Source organism: Lagenorhynchus albirostris, chromosome 3, assembly GCF_949774975.1.
Source record: "Lagenorhynchus albirostris chromosome 3, mLagAlb1.1, whole genome shotgun sequence".
NCBI classification, from domain to species: Eukaryota; Metazoa; Chordata; class Mammalia; order Artiodactyla; family Delphinidae; genus Lagenorhynchus; species Lagenorhynchus albirostris.
The window spans coordinates 28020916-28039423 of NC_083097.1; the positions used below are offsets into that span (position 1 = coordinate 28020916).

An 18508-nucleotide genomic window follows, 5' to 3' on the forward strand; every position below is an offset into this window, starting at 1 on the left:
TACATATTGGAAACTACTTTTCCTCTCACCTCTAACCCCTTCCAACCCATCATCATTACCACATCCTGGTGATTCTACTGTCCAAATAAAAATTCAAGTCAGGACTTCTCTCCACCTCCACAGTCACCACCCTTAAGCTGGACTGAATGTTTATGTCCCATCAAAATTCATGGGTTGAAATCCTAACCCTCAATGTAATGGTTTTAGAAGGTGGGACCTCTGAGAGGAGATTGGGTCACGAGGATAGAGCCTTCATGAATGGGATTAGTGCCCTTATAGAAGAGACCCCAGAAAATTCTCTTGCCCCTTCTACAATGGAGGACCCAGCATAGAAGAATAGAAGATGACCTTCTATGAACTAGGCCTTCACCAGACACCAAATCTGCCAGTGCCTTAATCTTGGACTTCCCAGAATCTGGAACTGTAATAAATAAGCGTTTGTTGTTTCCTTTACCTGGTCTCTGGTGTTTTTGTTATAGCAGCCTGAATCGACTAAGGCAAGATGCCACCATCTCCCACCTAGACTGTTGCAGTAGTCTTTTTCCAGGCTCCCAGTTTGCACCCTTCATGCCTTATAACTGTTTCACCAATCAGTATGGTCTTTATAATGTGTGAACTGGATTGTGAACAGTCCAATTCCCCTGCTGTTCTGATTTGGACTCTCCCCAAATCAGATCCAGAACCAAAAATTCTAGTGAAAGTAGTTTATTTGGAAGGAGGCCCCTGAAGACACTGAAAGTTAAGTGTGACAGGGAACGGGAGAAACCCAATAAGCATGTATCGTCAAACAAGTTGCCACTCTGCCAGCTAAAGCTTATCTCTAAACTCTGGGGAATAAGTTAAAACACATAATCAGAGTTACTCTGACAAAGGGACAAGGAAGCTGGGGTACCTATACACCAACCTCCATCAGTCATTTGTTGTAGGCTCCTCTGAGAGGTGAGAGTGGGAGATTAAGTCCATCTTAGGCACCACCTATAGGCAGCCCCACAAACAAGCAAAGCAGCTTCAGAGAAAGGCCACTGGGAAAGAGTCACAGGAGCTGGTATCTGAAGGTCAAGTTGGCAACTAGGGAAATGGCATGTAAGGAGGGGAGATGGGCAGGGCACCAACAGCATCTCTAAACCTACTTAGATCCCTCCAGTAGCTTGCTCTTGAGTTTCGAATAAAATTCAAACTCTCAATCATGGTCTCCTAGGCTCTGTGTGATCTGACACTTGCTCGTCCTGTTCTCATCGTGTGCCATTCCTTCCAGCATGGTCTCCCACCCAGGGTCAACTTTGGTTCTTTGCTCTTCGCCTGCTGGAACAACCTACCTAAATCTGTTGGCCAACTAGTTTTTGGAGCTGGAGTAAGAGGACTTTCAACCACCTCCAGACATATTACCCTGCTGTCTTCCTTTTTAAAACAAATATTCTTCTTCTGGAACCTATGAAAACAAACTTGAGTCCATGTCTGTCTCTCACTGCCTCCGATATCGCCAGTGAGAGGCCTGCAGGAGAAGATGACACCTTTTGGCATGGAGCTGCATATGTGGCTGGCTGATGACTCAAAAAAGTTGAAGGAAGAGATCTGGTGGGCATTGCAGGAGCTGTGACCCCAGATGCTGCCCAACCCCGAAGAAGTGAGCCAGCAGATCACTGAAAATGTGGGCAAGATGCAGCAGTGCCTGTTGTCCTAAATGGAAATAGCTGCTGCTTCACTTCCACCTCTGCGTCTTTGAAATCCTTGATGATAACACTTATTCCTCCAAGATTCCTTCCGGTGGGTGGTATGGTTTTGGTTTACTATTTTGGTAGGTAGAAGCAGTTCTAGTAGCTTCTACTTGGTCTTTCCTACCTTAGTAACAAAGATAATTATTAATTCCAATGGAGACAAAAAGTTGTGAAAGAAAAGAATAACAATCATATACTATATATGGCTCAGTTGTTAATGTTTACATAGTCATTACAGTGAAAATGCTGGGGACGGATCTTTCAAAAGTACAATATAAATAAACTGGAGGGTGTCAGAATGTTGGGAGAAGTGGAAGGAGAGGATGTGTGAGAAAAAAGCTAAACTTTCACCTTCCATGGTAGGGAGTAAACTATTAATGTCTACAATGAAAAAATAAAATACCAATATAAGTATTTCAACCAGAGTTATGCAGTATATAGCAAAAGAATCGGTTAAAAGATTCGAATGTGCCTCTGGGCAAAAGAAATATGGATGGTCCAGCTGTAGGGGAGCTGCAATTTTTTATAATAAGCCCTATGGAACCACATATCTTACTCTTAACAAATGATTCCCATTTTATTGGTGTAAGGTCGGCACTGGGCATCAATATTTTTAAGTGGTTTTAATGTGCAGGTGGCTTTATAGATGGAGGTCCAGCTTAGGTAAAAATGAAAGGTTTTTTAAATAAATCAATTCCCTGGAGTTAGACTTGGATATTCTATAGGAGTAGATAGTTAGGGGAAACTTGTAAGTTACCTTTGAAGGAATTGCCTTAGTAGGAAGATTGCATCTGAATGCAGAGTCCAATCAATAAGTGTGTCCTGTGCCCATACATGTGAAAAGTCTGAGCCCAGCACTAAGGGCAAACAACGATGATGATGATACACACTCTGCCCTGCCAGGCTGACACTCTTAAACAAGATGAGACATATTCAGAAAGAGCCACAGCACTTCTTGATAGGGAGGCATGCCTTAACAGGTGTGCTGATAGAGGGTTCTGTGATAATTGAGAGGGGAAAAGATCAATACCTATTTCTCGGAGAATTCAGAAAGCTTCCCCCCAGACAGTAACCTTTTGTCAGTAATATTAAACAGTGTAAGTAACATCGAAATATGTTGAAGTGGGGGAAGAGAGAGATGACAATAGAGGAAGAACTTGCACAAGAACATTGTTAGCAAAGGTACTAACTTGGGAAAACAGACTGACAAGTGTGGATCCTCAGTAATAAAACTTGACACACAATTAGATTAATGGGGCAGGAGGAGGGGTAACAGCTGGGTTAAAACCAACTAAAAAATCCCCTTTTAATTTTTCCATAAGGATCAACCTTATGGATCAACATACAATTTGACAACATTGTCAATTTTCCAAATTTTACGTTAGGAATTTGTATGGTAAGATTTTGGTAATATTTTAACAGTATACCTAAATGATATTTGACCATGACTGATATGCCTCTCTCTTTGAATATTTTAGATGCTGGTTGAGAAAAACATGGCCCTTGCCTTTAAGAAAAATGGTCTAAAATATCTTAAGGTCATACTGAAAAAGAACTTATTTGAAAAGGGATTTTTTCCTTCCATGACACAGACTTAATTAAGTGATGCTATAAATTCCTGCTCACACGTGTGCTTCATTTTCAGAGAACAGATTTGGAAATGAAGAGCCTTCTAGGCCCGGAAGCACTCTGGCAGCATTCTCTGGGAGTCACACTTGGGAAGAGCCTCTCCTAGGGGCTCAGTCTGAGTCCTGCTGCCAAGTACTCAAGGCCTGGCAGACCTCAGGAGCTCATGGTCCCCCCTGTCCTACAGTGAAGAAAATATCACTATTGGGCCTAAATGTGATTTTAAGGAAACCTGTTGAGACCCCCTTCTCTTCCTTTGCTTCCAATCCTCGTATGTGATCAACCACCAGTGGACATTAATATTTCTTTGGGACTTAAATTTTTTCACATGGAGAGACAGAAAAGGAATAAAAGTTAATCCAGATGTTCCCAAACTTGGGGGAAAATTAGTATCACCTGGAAGAATGTTTTTAAAATGTAGATTGTTGAGCCCCTTTCTGACTCCACTGAGAATCAGAATCTCTGTGGCCGCATGGGGCTGGGAGGAGAGCAGCGACTTATATTGAAATATAATCAAGCTCCCCAGCTGACTCAGAATTAACCTGCTTAGCACCTAGCCTCAGAATATTTGAAAACCACAATTCCTCCCACGTACACACTAGGAAACCAAGGCAAAAGGCTTTCGGGGCATGCCCTAAGCTTCCTTGTTTTGCAACAGCACCTTGAAATATTTTTTAAACTTTTTTTAAATAAAGGAGAAATAAAAATCGGATGGAGAAAGAGCTAGTAAAAATTTGAGTGAAAAGTAAACTTGAAGATGAGGCTACTAAAGCAGGGATAAGAGATGTAAACAGAAGCGACCCGTGTATCGGTTCCGCGCAGAGCTGAGTTTCTCCAGATCAGAACTTCTCAAAGGAAGTGGTTTGGTTTGGTTTTGGTTTTGATTAAAGCCTTGGCGCCCTCTAGCGGGTAAACGGAGTAGACCAGAGACTACCGTGAAGCGTGTTCTCCGGAACTGTGTTCCCGCTTGGGAATCAAGATTGTTTCCGTTTCCCTTCACATGTTTTGGGTACCGCGGTTTCTTTTTCACTATGCTTTTTCTATCACCTCTGCTTTCAAGGCACAAACTCTTTATCTCTGTAAGTAAAGTCACGAGCTCTGCAAGAGTGAGGACAGTTACGCGTAAGATACTTTTGTTTCAGTTTAGTCCCGGACAGTGAGGAAAACATTTCAAATTTCTTAAGTTTATCCTAAGAAATGTACATTTTACACCAGAGCGGTTGATCTGACATTTAAATAAACTTCAATTTAAGAAGTAATTCAAATGGTTTATATTGGTTCCCGTTGCCCAAAGGAACTTAAAAGATTCCTTAGAATTTACTTCCACTGGTCTGGAAAAAAAAAAAATCACTGGTTAAGAGTTCTGATTATAATAGTAGTGGAAATGGGGGGCTGGTGGCCAAAAAACAGCCTTATGAAATCCTCTATTCCAACTGCATCAAGGTAGAGTGGGGTTGTATATGAGTAAACAATCTGTTGAAGAGCTCTGGGCTGAGAGCTAAACATCTAATGTCTGTAAAGCCGGCACACCAATTACATGCTCTGCTTCGCTTCAGTTCTCAGAATACACCAAAGCAGAGGGCAACACATGAACCCAGAGTTTTGTTATGTGAAGACGCTTTGAAAATCCTGACAGTCACAGACACCAATTAAAGTGGTCAGCTAATTAATAAGGGGAAGTGGAGCTGGCGTTTGTGTATTCAGGAAGAGCCCTCATCTGATTTAAGGTCTGGGCAGGAAAAAAGAGGCCACTATCATTGCTTTTAAAAAGAAAAATGGGGGCTTCGCTGGTGGCGCAGTGGTTGAGAGTCCGCCTGCCGATGCAGGGAACACGGGTTCTTGCCCCGGTCCGGGAAGATCCCACATGCTGCGGAGCGGCTGGGCGTGTGAGCCATGGCCGCTGAGCCTGCGCGTCCGGAGCCTGTGCTCCGCAACGGGAGAGGCCACAACAGTGAGAGGCCCGCATACCGCAAAAAAAGAAAAGAAAAGAAAAATTGGCAGAAGATTGTGCATTTGGGAGGGAGAAAGAAAAAATTCTAATAGTTATGTTTGAGAATAAGAAAGGAAAAGCGATCGCAAATCAAAGCCGACTTTCTCCAGCAACATAGGAAAAGAAAGGGTTACGACCATTTCCTTTTGAAGCTGAAGAGGAAGAGGGAAATTGGCCGCTGGGCTCTTCCTGCAGCGCACCTCTCCCCGCTCCCCCGCGGCGGGCGCGGCGAAGTTCAGCACCTCGGAAAGCGCCCCCTCTCACGGCGCGGGGGTTACGCAGGCTCCTTGGGAGCCCGCGGCCTCGGTTTGGCGGGTGGGGATGCAACTCGCGGGAACGCTGCTGGCAGTTCCCTGGGAGCTGACAACAGCGGAGAGACGGAGACGCGAAGCCGCGAGGGCAGCATCGAAAGCCCTGCAGAGAGTCAGAGCGAGGTAGACAGAACTCTGTTCAGAAGCCTCGTCCACGCAACTGCCGAGGAAACCGACAAAGGTATTTGAAAGAGAAGGAGAGGGCCCCCAATAGCGGCCTTGAGCGGCAGGGCGGGTATGCGCTAGTGACCAAGTGACAGCGGGAAACGCAGGGGGCAAAGTCTGACTCTTACAGTAGGGACCCGGAGACTGCCACCTCTAGGCCGGAGAACCTCTAGACGCCGACCGCTCGCCTTTGATGCTGTGCTCCTAGGCTCTCGAATTCCCCTTCAGAACAGACGCTCCGCGCAACTCCCGCGCCCAAGGCCAAGCTCCGCTCGCCGGGGACGCGCCTGGCGCCCTGGTCCTAGGCGCTCTCTTCCGCGGCTGCTTTGAAAACCCCCAGGCACGCCGGAACCCCGGGAGAGCTGGACTCCCTTAAGGCTTCTCTCCCGAAACCTGACCTAGAGGCACTTGCGCAGGCAGGTGGCCGCTGCAGCCGCGAAAGCCACCATGAATAAGGTGGCTGGCGGGGACGAGCTCGCAGAACTCTTCAGTCTGATGCCGGACCTTCTGCAGGCGACCAACACTAGCGGCAACGCGTCACTGCAGCTCCAGGACTTGTCGTGGGAGCTGGGGCTAGATTTGCCAGCCGGCGCGGCGCCAGGGCATCCCCCGGGCGGCGGCGGGGCAGAGAGCGCGGACACCCAGACGCGGGTGAGGATCCTCATCAGCGTGGTGCACTGGGCGGTTTGCGCGTTGGGGCTGACGGGCAACCTCCTGGCGCTCTACCTGATGAAGAGTAAGCAGGGCTGGCGCAAGTCCTCCATCAACCTCTTCGTCACCAAGCTGGTGCTGCCGGACATGCAGTTCGTGCTCACCCTGCCCTTCTGAGCTGTGGAAAACTCCCTCGACTTCAGATGGCATTTTGGCAAGGCCACGTGGAAGATCGTATCCACAGTGACGTCCATGAACATGTACGCCAGCGTCTTCTTTCTCACCTCCACGAGCGTGGCGCGCTGCCACTCGGTGGCCTTGGCTCTTAAGAGCCACCGGACCCGAGGGCACGGCGGGGGTGACTGCTGCGGCCGGAGCCTGGGGGACAGCTGCCGCTTCTCGGCCAAAGCAGTGCGCGTGTTGATCTGCGCTGGCCTCGCTGCCCAAAGCCATCTTCTCCACCACGATCAAGGTGATGGGCGAGGAGTTGTGCCTGGTGCACTTCCCGGACAAGTCGCTAGGCCGCGACAGGCAGTCCTAGCTGGGCCTCTACCACTTGCAGAAGGTGCTGCTGGGCTTCTTGCCGCCGCTGGGCATCATCAGCCTGTGCTATCTGCTGCCGGTGCGCTTCATCTCCGACCACCGCGTGGCAGGGACCGAAGTAGGAGCCTCAGCAGCCGGGGGAGGCCTGGCCAGAGCCAGCGCCCGGAGACGCTCCAAGGCCACCAAATCAGTGACCATCGTGGTCCTATCCTTCTTCCTGTGCTGGTTGCCTAATCAGGCACTCACCACCTGGAACATCCTCATCAAGTTCAACGCGGTGTCCTTCAGCCAAGAGTACTTCCTGTGCCAGGTATACGCGCTCCCGGTGAGCGTGTGCCTGGCGCACTCCAACAGCTGCCTCAAGCCCATCCTCTACTGCCTCGTGCGCCGCGAGTTCCGCAATGCGCTCGAGAATCTACTGCGGCGCCTCGCGTCGCCTTCTCTCACTAGCAATGCGCCCTTTCTCCGCCGCCACCAAGCCGGAGCCCGAGGACCAGACCGGCAGGCCCTGGCGCCTCTCCACCAGGCCGCGGAGCACGACATGCTCTACTCTCCGCCCGGCGTGGTGGTCTACAGCGAGGGGCGCTACGACCTGCTGCCCAGCAGCTCCGCCTACTGACGCAGGCTGAGGCCCGGGGTACGCAGGAACTGCCAAGTGGCCTTCCCTCGGCGGAAAAGAGTAGAGCGGATTAGAGGATGCTGGGGGCCCCCGGATCAAGAGGTAGGAGGGACGAGGAGAGAGAGAAACACAAAGGAGCAGCCTACGAAGTGGCCAGGGGACCCTCTCCGGAGAGGGGAGGCTGCGAACCCAGGTGGAGAGAGGAAGGTGGCAAAGTGGCCGAGACCAGCCTCAATGGACCAAGCCACCAGCCTCCGTCCCCCTTGTCTCCACACACACCCCTTCCTCTCCTTATGCTGTCAGCGCTGGGCTGTGTGGGGCGCCCAGAAGCCGAGAAAGGCATCAGGAATGTAAAGCAGTTCGGGGACAAGGAAGAGGGCCTCAGCCAAGTGGTGCGCAGACAACTGAGCGCACTTATTCCAGCGACTACCCACCCCCGCCCCAGCTCTTGAAAGGGTCCTCAAGGTGCATCCAGTCGGGTAAGCCACTCACAAAACCTTTGCACCTTGGCTCCGGGACTGCCCAGGCGCGAAGGCCTGATTTGCTGCTTGGCTGGGCGGAGAGCCTAGAGTATGGGACCAAGAAACTTCGTCGGAGTTAGAAGGAAGGAGTGACAATCTTGGTCCGCCCTCGGGAGAAATGCACCGCGAGAGAGCCACCTCCCGTGGCGCGTATGCTTTGTCACTTGGGATGGGGAGAGCGGACACACGCGGAGCCCGACTGAGACCCTGCATGGCCTCTGCGCTCATAGGTCGCCGAGACCAAAACCCTCCGGCGTGCGTGTGAGAGCCCCTTCGCGGGGGAGTGGAGTCTCTGCGGGAGGGAGCGGACGCAGTGTAGTTCGAGGGGCTGAATAGAGAGACCTCTTCAGGCTACGACCCCTAAAGGAGAAAGGGGGCTCTCTGGGTCCCCCAGCAGCGACTGCGCCGCGCGCTGGAAGCTGGGCGTCTGGGTTCCCCTGAGAGCCGTGTGGGTACCTGGAGACACTCCTTGCGTTCGGGTCTGCGCGCTGCAAGTGAGCTGTGCCCAGGAGCAACTTGAACAGGTCTGAGTAGACAGGCTACTGGGACTGGGGACTCCCCTGCAGCCTCTCCCCCTTCACTCTTTGGCAATCGGAATGCCGGTTTGATTGAGGCTCTGGGCCAGCAAGTAGGGGGATCGTTCGGCCGCGTTTTTCGTTGGCTTAGATGGAAGATTAAGAGATGCTGTAGAAATGTGGTTCCTGAAACCCAAATTCCTGGAAGCTGGCGTCTGATCTTTCAAGGGGGGGTTGTGGGGTGGGAAGGGGAATGGGAGACTCCGGTAAAATCTGTCCTAAAGGTAAAAGAGTACCGAGAGTCTGTTTTGAGGGGATCGCCAGGATTTCAGGTGTGGGGTTTCTTATTGTTCGTAACATTGAGGAGAGAAGGCAGGGAGCCAGAATTCCCACAGGACTCTACCTTAACCAAGTTCCATTCATTCTAAGGAGTGGTCAGCACGTTGACATGCGTGATGAATTCTTCCTTAAGCCCCAGTGTATGGGACCATCTGAAGGGTGACACGTTTCTCATAACAATTCCGTTCCGGTCACGGCACAGTAGTCCTTTCTTGAGGCTGCTCAGAGTGGGGATCGAACAATCTACCCATCCAGCTGCCAGTTTTGACCGAGGTGCTACGGTTGTTCTCTTTGGCGACCTAGTTTGGGATCAAAACACAGGTGATGTAGGCACCTACTGTGTGCTTATTTTAATACCATAAATAATCATTATACAAACATGTCTGCTTAAAGAGCCTCTGGAACTGTCAATCGTTTTGTGATTTTGTTGGAAATTCCCAGTAGCGTCTGAGATTTAAGGCTGCAAATGGGAACTGCACGGCCCCGGCGTCCCTGGCCCTGCTTTCTGTTAACACACACAGTGCAAACACTCAGGCCTTGCCACAAAAACAAAAGCTGCCTCGCATCCTCAATCCTGAGTAGCCTTGAGAAGTTACCTTTTTCAGAAAACAGAAAAATGCTTTTCTTTAAAAGTAGTCACATCAGTCTCTCTTTGCCCTTTAGAAAGAAAACTTACTGACATTGATATTGAGGACCCATGGGCTAGTAAAAATTGAACTGTAAGCCCTCCATGTCTCCAAAATACAAAATAAATGAACAAGTAAACACCCACAAAGAACAAATAGTAGCATGGTAGTGTATCTATGTGTAACACTGGTATTAGACATTTACAGAGAGATTCTCTTTATTAAAGCAACTTGCCTTTTCAATTTTGACGATAAAATAATGTGTGGGTAGCCCAGGATTTTGGGGGAAATATGTTGAAGTGTGTGCTTCTGGGCACTAGAAAAACAAGGGGCTGGGGGCAAGGACTTCGTGAAAAAACTCTATGAAACGAGTCACCTCGTCCCCACCCAAACCCGAGGACTCCTGAGAACACGGCTAGAGGGAGCAAAGACCAAGATTTCTGTCTGTCACAAGGACAAAAGCATCAACAAGGAAATGGGCAAATCCAGTGGACATCAGCAATTTATTTTTTGAATGCGTGTTGTGTGCCTAGCTCTATCCTGAGTGCTGGGATCACAAACACATTCCTGACATTTAGAAGGGGACAGCGCCATGCACACAAGGCAAATGAGTCATGGGACAGTGAGTTGAATGTCATAGTAAGGGCTAAAAGAAAGTGCTGTCTATAGGAACACAGGGATGGAAAGCTGGATTCTCCTGGGGGAAAGCAGTATTTGAGATGGACCTAGGAAGATAGGTACACTTTAGATGGGCAGATCTGGCAGGTGAGACGGGGGAGTGGGCACAGAGAGAGGGTGTCTGAAGCTGAGGAAATGCAGTGACGGAAGGCTTTGAGGTTGGAATGCCAGGTGCATGGTGGGGGAGGGAAGCAAAGCCGTGTGGCTTCCCTTTCTCCTGCAGGATTTCCTAGGATTTCTGTGAAGAATGTAGATATCCCTATACTTGCTTTATTTGTCTGGGAATGAGACATTTTTGTCTCAGGATATGTCATTGGTACACTAAGAACAAGTACTTAGGTTCCCAAAGGTGGTTAAAGGCTTTTGAAACTGGATTCTATTCACTCATTCAAACTTCAGTGAAGTTAAGGGAGTAAAGTATTTGAATATTTGAGTGTGACTCTGTGTGTGTGTGTGTGTGTGTGTGTGTGTGTGAGAGAGAGAGAGAGAGAGAGAGAGAGAGAGAGAGAGAGAGAGAGAGAGAGAGAGGCTGTGTGCTCTAGCTCCCTTCTTCATCCCATAACCCATCCAGTGTTCCATCTGCAAAGAGCTTCCCCTGTAATAAAGACCAGGCCCTGATGCCCTGTGGTTGGTCAGAGATGACTACTCTTGACTTCTTGGGGGGGTCCAGGTAAGAAGACCCTCAGCTGTAGGTCACCCTCCCAGCTCACCCAGTCATTCATTTCAAAATCTTTAATCACCTGAGCAGTCCTTGGAGAAATGATCAGGAAATAAACACTGAACTCAGCACATAATTCCATTTCCACAGCTTGCAGAGGTCAAGAAGAGGTAGGTGAAGCAGGAGAGGCGGCTGGGTGCTGTTTCTTTCGTAATGCTGGGTGCTGTGTCACGTGGGGTCCTGGAAGCCCTGGCTTCACCCACACTGTGGGGTTGGGGGCAGGTGTTCTCCCCGGTCACTCCTCTAAGTCAGTCATGACCCTGCTGTGCTCAGATGGATAACGTGAGGCGGAGAGGGAGGAAGGAAGACTGGGGAAGATGGAATATTTTTGCATGTGAATGTGGTAACTGCATTTGGGAGTGAATACACTAGTAGAAGGCAGGGGGACCCGACTGGGGGGCAGAAAATAAGTGCCGCTGTGGAGAGGAGGAAAGCAGGGCTCAGAGGCTGATAAGTGAAGCAATAGCACGCTCAGCTCTGAGGAGAAAGCTCAGCACGGTCTGGAAAAAATTAATCTGGAGAAAATGGGATAAACTGTGGGAGCCCAGAGAGCCTGTTGCCGGATTAGCAAGCTGCGTGTCTTGCAGGAGGCAGGAAGGGGTGACCGCTGCGGTGTAAGTCGCTGCCTTCCTTCCCCTCACCTCCCCCCCACACACAAACCAGAAGTGCCCAGATCCACAGGGGTGCCCCCGACGTGCCGCCCCACACACGCTAGCACTGCCCCAGCCACGACCCAAGAGCAGCAGAGGTCAGGTTCGTAAAACAAAACGGAGGCAACCAAGAGAACTGCAGCAGCCTGGAAGCCCACAAGTGGTGAGAGGAGAGTGAGTGTGAGAGAATACAGCCCCAGCCTGAGACCACTGGAGCAACTGGGAAGGAGAGGGAGGCTGCCACGCGGTGACAGTGGATCTGGCCCTGCCCTTCGGCTGGTGCTCTTTGGTACTCCCCTCAGACCCGGGCAGGCAGGACCCCTGCCCTGGCTCTGGTTATTAGAGGACACTGCTCTGTCCTCCCCTCCCACCTGTACCCCTTCCCACATGGCAAGGAATCCAGAGCCGCCTGGAGCCTGAACTCCACACCCACACCTTCTAGATTATGCTCCGGTGCCCAAGACGTCAGAATTCCCCATCTGAGTGGCCCTGAGTCTACAAGGGCTCCGTCGGTCCTGTCCTTCGGAAGGTGAACGACACCGCTGAGCCTCTGCACACTTAGGTGCGAGGGGAGGCTGAGGGCGGCTGTTTGAAGGTGTGGTCGAGGCTGGAGGGGTTGGGAAGGCTGTGGGTGTGCAGGTGCCCAGGTGCACACAAGGGCCCTCACAGTGCTGGGTGGGGCTAAGGGTGGGGGGAGGAGGGATGGGCCTTCATCAGCGTTCTCACCCCGGGCCCCGAAAAGCAGAAGTTGGGAGTGGGCCTGCACCCCTTTTGCCCCCAGCAGTTTTGTGAAAGAGAACCCAAAGAACCCCCAGAGCACGGTTCCTCTTCTCGGAACCCCTACCCCCAAATGAACTGACACTGCAGGGGCCTGGCCACTCTACCAAACCATCCATCCTGCTACACAGGAGAAAAACCAGAGAACAGCCCAAATCCCCACGTTCCTGTTCTCAGAGCAGCTCGTTTCCTTTCTCCAAATTCCCTTCGAACATGGGAGGTTTTGATAAGCTAGAAATTCACCTGAGGCAACGACTACACTATCAGACTCTAAGATGAGGCAGGAGGAAGAACCACAAACATTTTTTTAACTTGTAAAAACATGGGGGCAAATCATTCCGCACCACTCAGGCACATCCGGTGTTATTCAGACAAACACTTATGAAAGGCTGGGGATGGAAGGATCGAGGTCTGGGAGAGCAGGACGGTGAGCCTTCAAAAATAGTGACAATGGCTGTCATTTTTCTAGTGCAGACCAACTGTCAGCCCAAGCGCTGCTCTTACCGGAAACAGCAGAGCCGGAGTGCCTGGGGTCGAGGCCCAGCTCTGCCACTTAGGAGTTGTGTAGCTTCAGACGAGTTCTGTAATGCCTCTCTGCCTCAGTTTCCTCATCTGTAAAATGCAGATCAGTAACAGCAGCCTCTCTCAAGATTGCTGTGTTAAAACAGGTTAAACGCTGAGAATGGTGGTAAGCACTCCTTAAGTGTTAACGTTATTACAAATGGTCGCAACTCTCTGGGGTAGGAATTATTACCCCAAATGTGCAGATGAACGAGTGTGGCTTGGGTGGGTCTGTAGTTTGCTGGGGAGCAGCAAAGCCAGGATCCCAAACCAGCCCGGCTCTAAAACTCATGGTCTCTCTATTAAACCATGCTGACCTCTGGCTGAGAAAACGGCTTCACTTGGAGAAGAGAAATGGAAGGCAGTTCTTTGAAAGGCTTCCATAGAGACTCCAGCGGCTGGAACGAAAGTGCAGACTGGAGAGAAAGATTTTTACTGTGTCAATAAGATGAGCTGTTTCAAAAGCAGTAAATCCTCCAGCATGAGATGTTCAGCAGACTTGTCAGGGATATTATAAATTAGCACGAATTATGAACGAGTTAAATATGAATTAAAGATGACTGAATTAATATCTTTAAATAAATCATTGGCAATATTTTGAGTTACAGTGAATTTGACGAAAAATATTATTCCCCCCCGCCAACTATACATGGACAGCAGGTTTAAAAAAAATCACATCACAGCATAAATCCCAGCATCACACGGACATGCTACTCTGCTTCTCAGGTTTCGTCAAGGCCTGAAATGCCCTGTGGAAAACAGACCCTGCCTCTCCATTCCGCTGCACTGAGACGGACGGAGAAAGGCCCGGGGAGGTGCCGTCACCCACACTTGCCCTTTGCCCCCAGTGAATGGAGGCATAGCCCAGTCTCTCCTAAGACAAATGATGCCTGAAATAGGGAAACGGATGTGCAGAGGGCTGGCTGAGAGTGAGGAGTGGGCAGATCACCGCAGTTGAAGTCGTAACACGCGGCATCCCATGGGCAGATACGAACAGTGCAGAGCTAAAGAAAAGATCGATCTCCTGCCGTGTGCTCCACTGTGTCTGGGATTAGGAACGATGTCTCTTTATTGACCTAATCCATATATCTAACAAAGAGAGCCACAAAACAACAGCCAATCAGTGACACCGCAGAGGCTGTGATCACCACGACGACGACGCTCCCGGCCATGTTGACCAGAAGGCCCAGGCCGCCTCCAACCAGGACTTGAGCCAGCTGCACCATGCAGGTGAGGGCGGCGCAGTCCACGCCCTGCCCTCTGGCGCTGCCATCCGGGCCCCCGCACCGGGCCTGCTGCCTCTGCAAGGGAAGCACAGGAACAGCGTTTGATCTGCACCAACTGTCCTTCAGGGCAGAAGGCAGCAAGCAAACTTCTTCTCTAAAAAGCCAGGTAATAAATACTTGCAGCTTGTGGGTCGTTGATCTCAGCTGCAACTACACCACTCTGCTGTTGCAGCGCAAAAGCAGCCGCAGAACGTAAACCAGGTGGCCTTCCAACAGAATTCTATGACACGGGTATTTGACTTTCATGTAAGTTTCCCCTGTCACAAATATTATCCTTCCAGTGATGTTTTAAAACTCATTTTAAAATTGTCAGAGAATTCCTAGAATTCCTGTCGTGTCTGTACACGACAGACTGTACAGAAAAGCAGGTGTCAGACCACGTTCGGCCCAGAAGACAGTTTATCAACTCCTGATTCAAGCTCCACCCACCCTGCCTGCACCTTTCTTCCCCACCTGCCACAAAGTCTTAAATTCCACCGTTCACACCTACGGGAGTTAAATGGTTAAGAACGCAGAATTATCTCTTCAATAAATCAATAAGTCAATAAATACAATGCGGTAGAAGCTCAATAAGTCTCCCATTCCTTCTCCTCCCTAGTGGTTACAGTTCAAACATTTTCAGAAGGACGTTGAATCACAGGTATGTGTAGGGGTAGCAACATAAAAAGCAATTCCACCTTTCAAAGTATGGTTGCTTTTTGCTTAGTAGATTCATATTTGATTAGTTTGATATTTGGTCGGAATTGGTTGATAACATTGCCATTTATTGGGTATCATATATGTGCTAGGCCTTGTGCAAGGCTCTTTCACATACCTTCCTTCATTTCATTCTTACCACCTCCCTCGATGCACATATCGTAATCATTAGCCCCGTGATAACAATACTACTACTACCTACCATTTTCTGAGTCTTTGCCAGGTGCCAGGTAGGCATTATGCTAAGCGGATTACCTACACTATCTGCTTTCATTTAATTTTCCGACAGCTCTCTAAGGTGGGTGTATCATTCCCACTTCATTGATTAGAAAACTAAGGCTCTTGAGAGTTTGAATGATAATTCCTTAAATGAGAAAAAATCATTGTGCAGGAAAACGCACATTGTCCTTTGAATAAGAAAGGGAAAATAAGAAAACGGATCCATAATCGCTGGATTTTCATGAAAAGATACTGGAAAAATAGACAAAGACCTGATGAGAGTGGTTACATGTAGGAGCCCAGGGTGGGGAGGCGAGGACAGGGAAAGAGTGGAGGGAGGGGACGCACACGTACATGTTATCACTGTGGCTGTTGAACGACGTGACTGTATTACCCCGTCTAAACATGAACTCATTTTGAGTGATATTTAATAAATAAATGAATAAGATCCCCAGTGTCACAGAGCTGTCAAAAGGTGGGGGGCAGGATTTGAATCCAGGGTTCTCTGAGTCCAAAGCCTCTGTGTTTTGGGCCTAGTACCATCCAACTCCCTCTTGGAGGGATAGTTCTTTATGATAGCTGTCTCTTTAGCAGCAAAGCACCTGCCATGCATTGAAACATTAGTGACCATGTCTGCCAGGGAAGAGGACAGCTACAACTCTTGTTTAAAAGGTTTTAACACCTGGTGCAACTCTCTCCTGCTGTGTTTACCAGATCAAATGATGAAAAAGAAGGCCAGCGTTGCGGTCACATGGACGCGTGTTCAGTGTTTTTGCAGTTTCCTACTGTGATGGATTAAGCTAATAGCCATCTCTTTAACTTTTACAGTTAAAGAAATGTAAGCCTATTTTCAGGGGGAGAAGTTGCATATCTGGATAAGAAAACGTGGTAATCTTAGAGCAGAAATACCAAACCTAGTGCTTTTTTAGGGCAGCATAGGGTCTTGCCCTCTGGCTTGAGTTCCGAGATGGGGATGGGGCGGGCCTCCCTTGAGGCAGCTGGTGAGATGACCACCTGCGACCAGCTTTCCTCCCTGCACACAGGGCATGACTTACCAAAACCCGGACTTCCAAGGAAAACGTCGCTCAACCAGTAACTCCCGGAAATTGCACCAGGCACCTCTGCAGTGGTTGAGGGCCTGGGCCCTCGTTGTGGCATCCAGAAACACTGCAGGTATGCTGGACATGTCATGAGCCCAGAGTTCCCCTTGCTTTGTCTCTGTGTGACTGTGGGCTGGTTTCTCAGCATTACCAACCTCACCTTCCCTAATCTGACTAATGGGAGTAATGGTACCTGCCCGACTGCTCCCAGGTGCACAGGGCTTCAGAGTAAGGAGGGGGTGGGCTGGGAAAGTGGTCAGGCCTTGGCTAGACCATCGTTACATCTGGCTGGACATCTTAGTGCTGCTGTTTCAAGAAGCCCTGTTCTCCAGCTCTGTTCTACATTTTCCTAGCAAGCTCCCCCAGCCTCCAGGTGAGTCCGGACGTCACTCGGTGCAGAGGTTCAACAACACACCTGCTCTTCCTGCTGCTCACGGTGGTATGCGGTGAGGAGGTTAAAAGGCACGGTGTACAGGGTGCTGGACATCACGCCAAACAAGGTGCACATGACCAGGCTGGAGTAGACATTCGGGAAGAGCCCGATGACGCCCGTCCCCAGGCCAAACAGCAAATACCCCATGAAGTAAAGACCCTTTAATCCGATGTAGGGAACCAAAGCTTTCTGAAAGTCTGTGTGTGGGGAGAAGAGAGGGAGAAATTACAGCTGGCAGTGCCTCACATCATCTCATAATTTCAGACAACCTTTCCTTTTGAAGATTCACTTTTTTTAGCCTTCCTTTAACACTGAGTCGGGAACAGAAGAACCTCCTTATCTGTGCTTGAAAACAGCTGCTTTTGGAATAAGTTTTGAATCCTTTGTGTAAAGGAGAGCTGGAGATTGCCTTGCTGGGTTGATTTTCTTTTCTGCAGGGAAGGACCAGGCACTGTGTACTGGGGAGCTGAATAGCAACGGGATGCAAAAGAGGCGATTGAAAAGCCCGCCTTGGTTATGGGACCCTGGGGCAGCAAGCCATGGAAGAAAAGCGGGTATCTTTCCGATTCACAGAGATCTAGCCTAACGAGACCAAAATGACAATCCAGGTCTCTATTAGCCCCACAGCCCAAAGTCAGGTTGGAGGAAATTAACACAACCAGATTGCACAGAATGATCCAACTCATTCAGTTTCTTTGCCCCACCTAAATGTCATCTGCACAACCTGAGAAGGAAGTAAAGAACATACATCACCTGTAGATGCTCTCCCTGCCTTGCCAGCCCTTCCCAGGCTGGTCAGGGGGTCCTCCCCCTCGCTGGTGCCTTCACCCTCTATGGGCAAGTTCCACAACTTCTCAAAACCTCAGCTTCCTCATCAGAAAATGGAACTAATAAAACCCTTCTTGGTGGTTGTTATCAGGATCAAATGAAGTAAAATGTCTAGGAAATCACCCAGCCCGGTGCCAAGCACGCAGAAGACATCCAGTTAATGGTGGCTATCATTACTTCAATAAATACAGAGCTGCTGAATATGGTTGACTCTTAACTGGGGTCCCCTCCCAGCGGGTAAACTTGGCTTGCTCATAAAGAACTCATGGTAGAGCTCATTTTTTAAAATTGGAAATTCAGCTTTAAAACATTTTACTATGTTTTCCACCACAGTAGGGAAACATTCCTAAAAAAAACCTTTATCTTCCTCTTTTAACTGGTTATTCTTTTTTTACTTTTTATTTTATATTGGAGTATAGTTGATTAACAATGTTGTGATAGTTTCAGGTGTACAGCATAGTGATTCAGTTATACATATACATGTATCCATTCTTTTTCAAATTATTTTCCCATTTAGGTTGTTACATAATACATGCCAATCCCAAACTCCCTAACTATCTCTCCCCCCTCCCCCTTCCCCCCCGGCAACTGTAAGTTCTTTCTCTAAGTCTGTGAGTCTGTTTCCCTTTTGTAAATAAGTTCATTTGTATCATTTTTTTTTTTAGATTCCACATATAAGTGATATCATATGATATTTCTCTTTGTCTGACTTACTTCACTCAGTATGACAATCTCTAGGTACATCCATGTTGCTGCAAATGGCTTTTAATCCGTACTTTCCTTGTCTTTCCTCTGCCCCATTCTACTGGAACACATGGGCCCAGGGGATACACAAATGATAGATACTAGAAATGTGCCTATTCAAGAGTGAAATTTTCCATATCTGTTCAAATAATTATTGAATTTACATTGCATAGACAAGAAACCTAATATTTATTACA

At 48.9% G+C, this 18508-nt stretch overlaps 2 protein-coding genes across 5 annotated transcripts in view; one reads left to right on the top strand and one right to left on the bottom strand.

Moving 5' to 3' along the window:
• Positions 1 to 1603: 1603 nt before the first annotated feature.
• Positions 1604 to 7620, top strand: RXFP3 (relaxin family peptide receptor 3). The gene is given in 6 exon segments (XM_060146288.1): positions 1604 to 1648; positions 5484 to 5765; positions 6210 to 6883; positions 6885 to 7452; positions 7454 to 7496; positions 7499 to 7620. Coding segments are annotated over 6 exon segments (1734 nt in total).
• Positions 7621 to 13562: 5942 nt separating this feature from the next.
• SLC45A2 (solute carrier family 45 member 2) overlaps positions 13563 to 18508 on the bottom strand; it is a 32513-nt gene continuing 27567 nt past the window's right edge. For 2 of the 4 annotated variants that reach the window (XM_060146939.1, XM_060146937.1), the window contains exons 5-6: positions 16722 to 16936; positions 14171 to 14306 (exon numbers count right to left, since the gene is read on the bottom strand). In XM_060146939.1, coding sequence (XP_060002922.1) covers positions 16762 to 16936 — 175 coding nt within the window. In that variant the 3' untranslated portion in view covers positions 14171 to 14306; positions 16722 to 16761. Of the gene's footprint in view, positions 14307 to 16721; positions 16937 to 18508 lie in introns of all 4 variants that reach the window. The other 2 variants (XM_060146936.1, XM_060146938.1) reach the window with 2 other exon arrangements.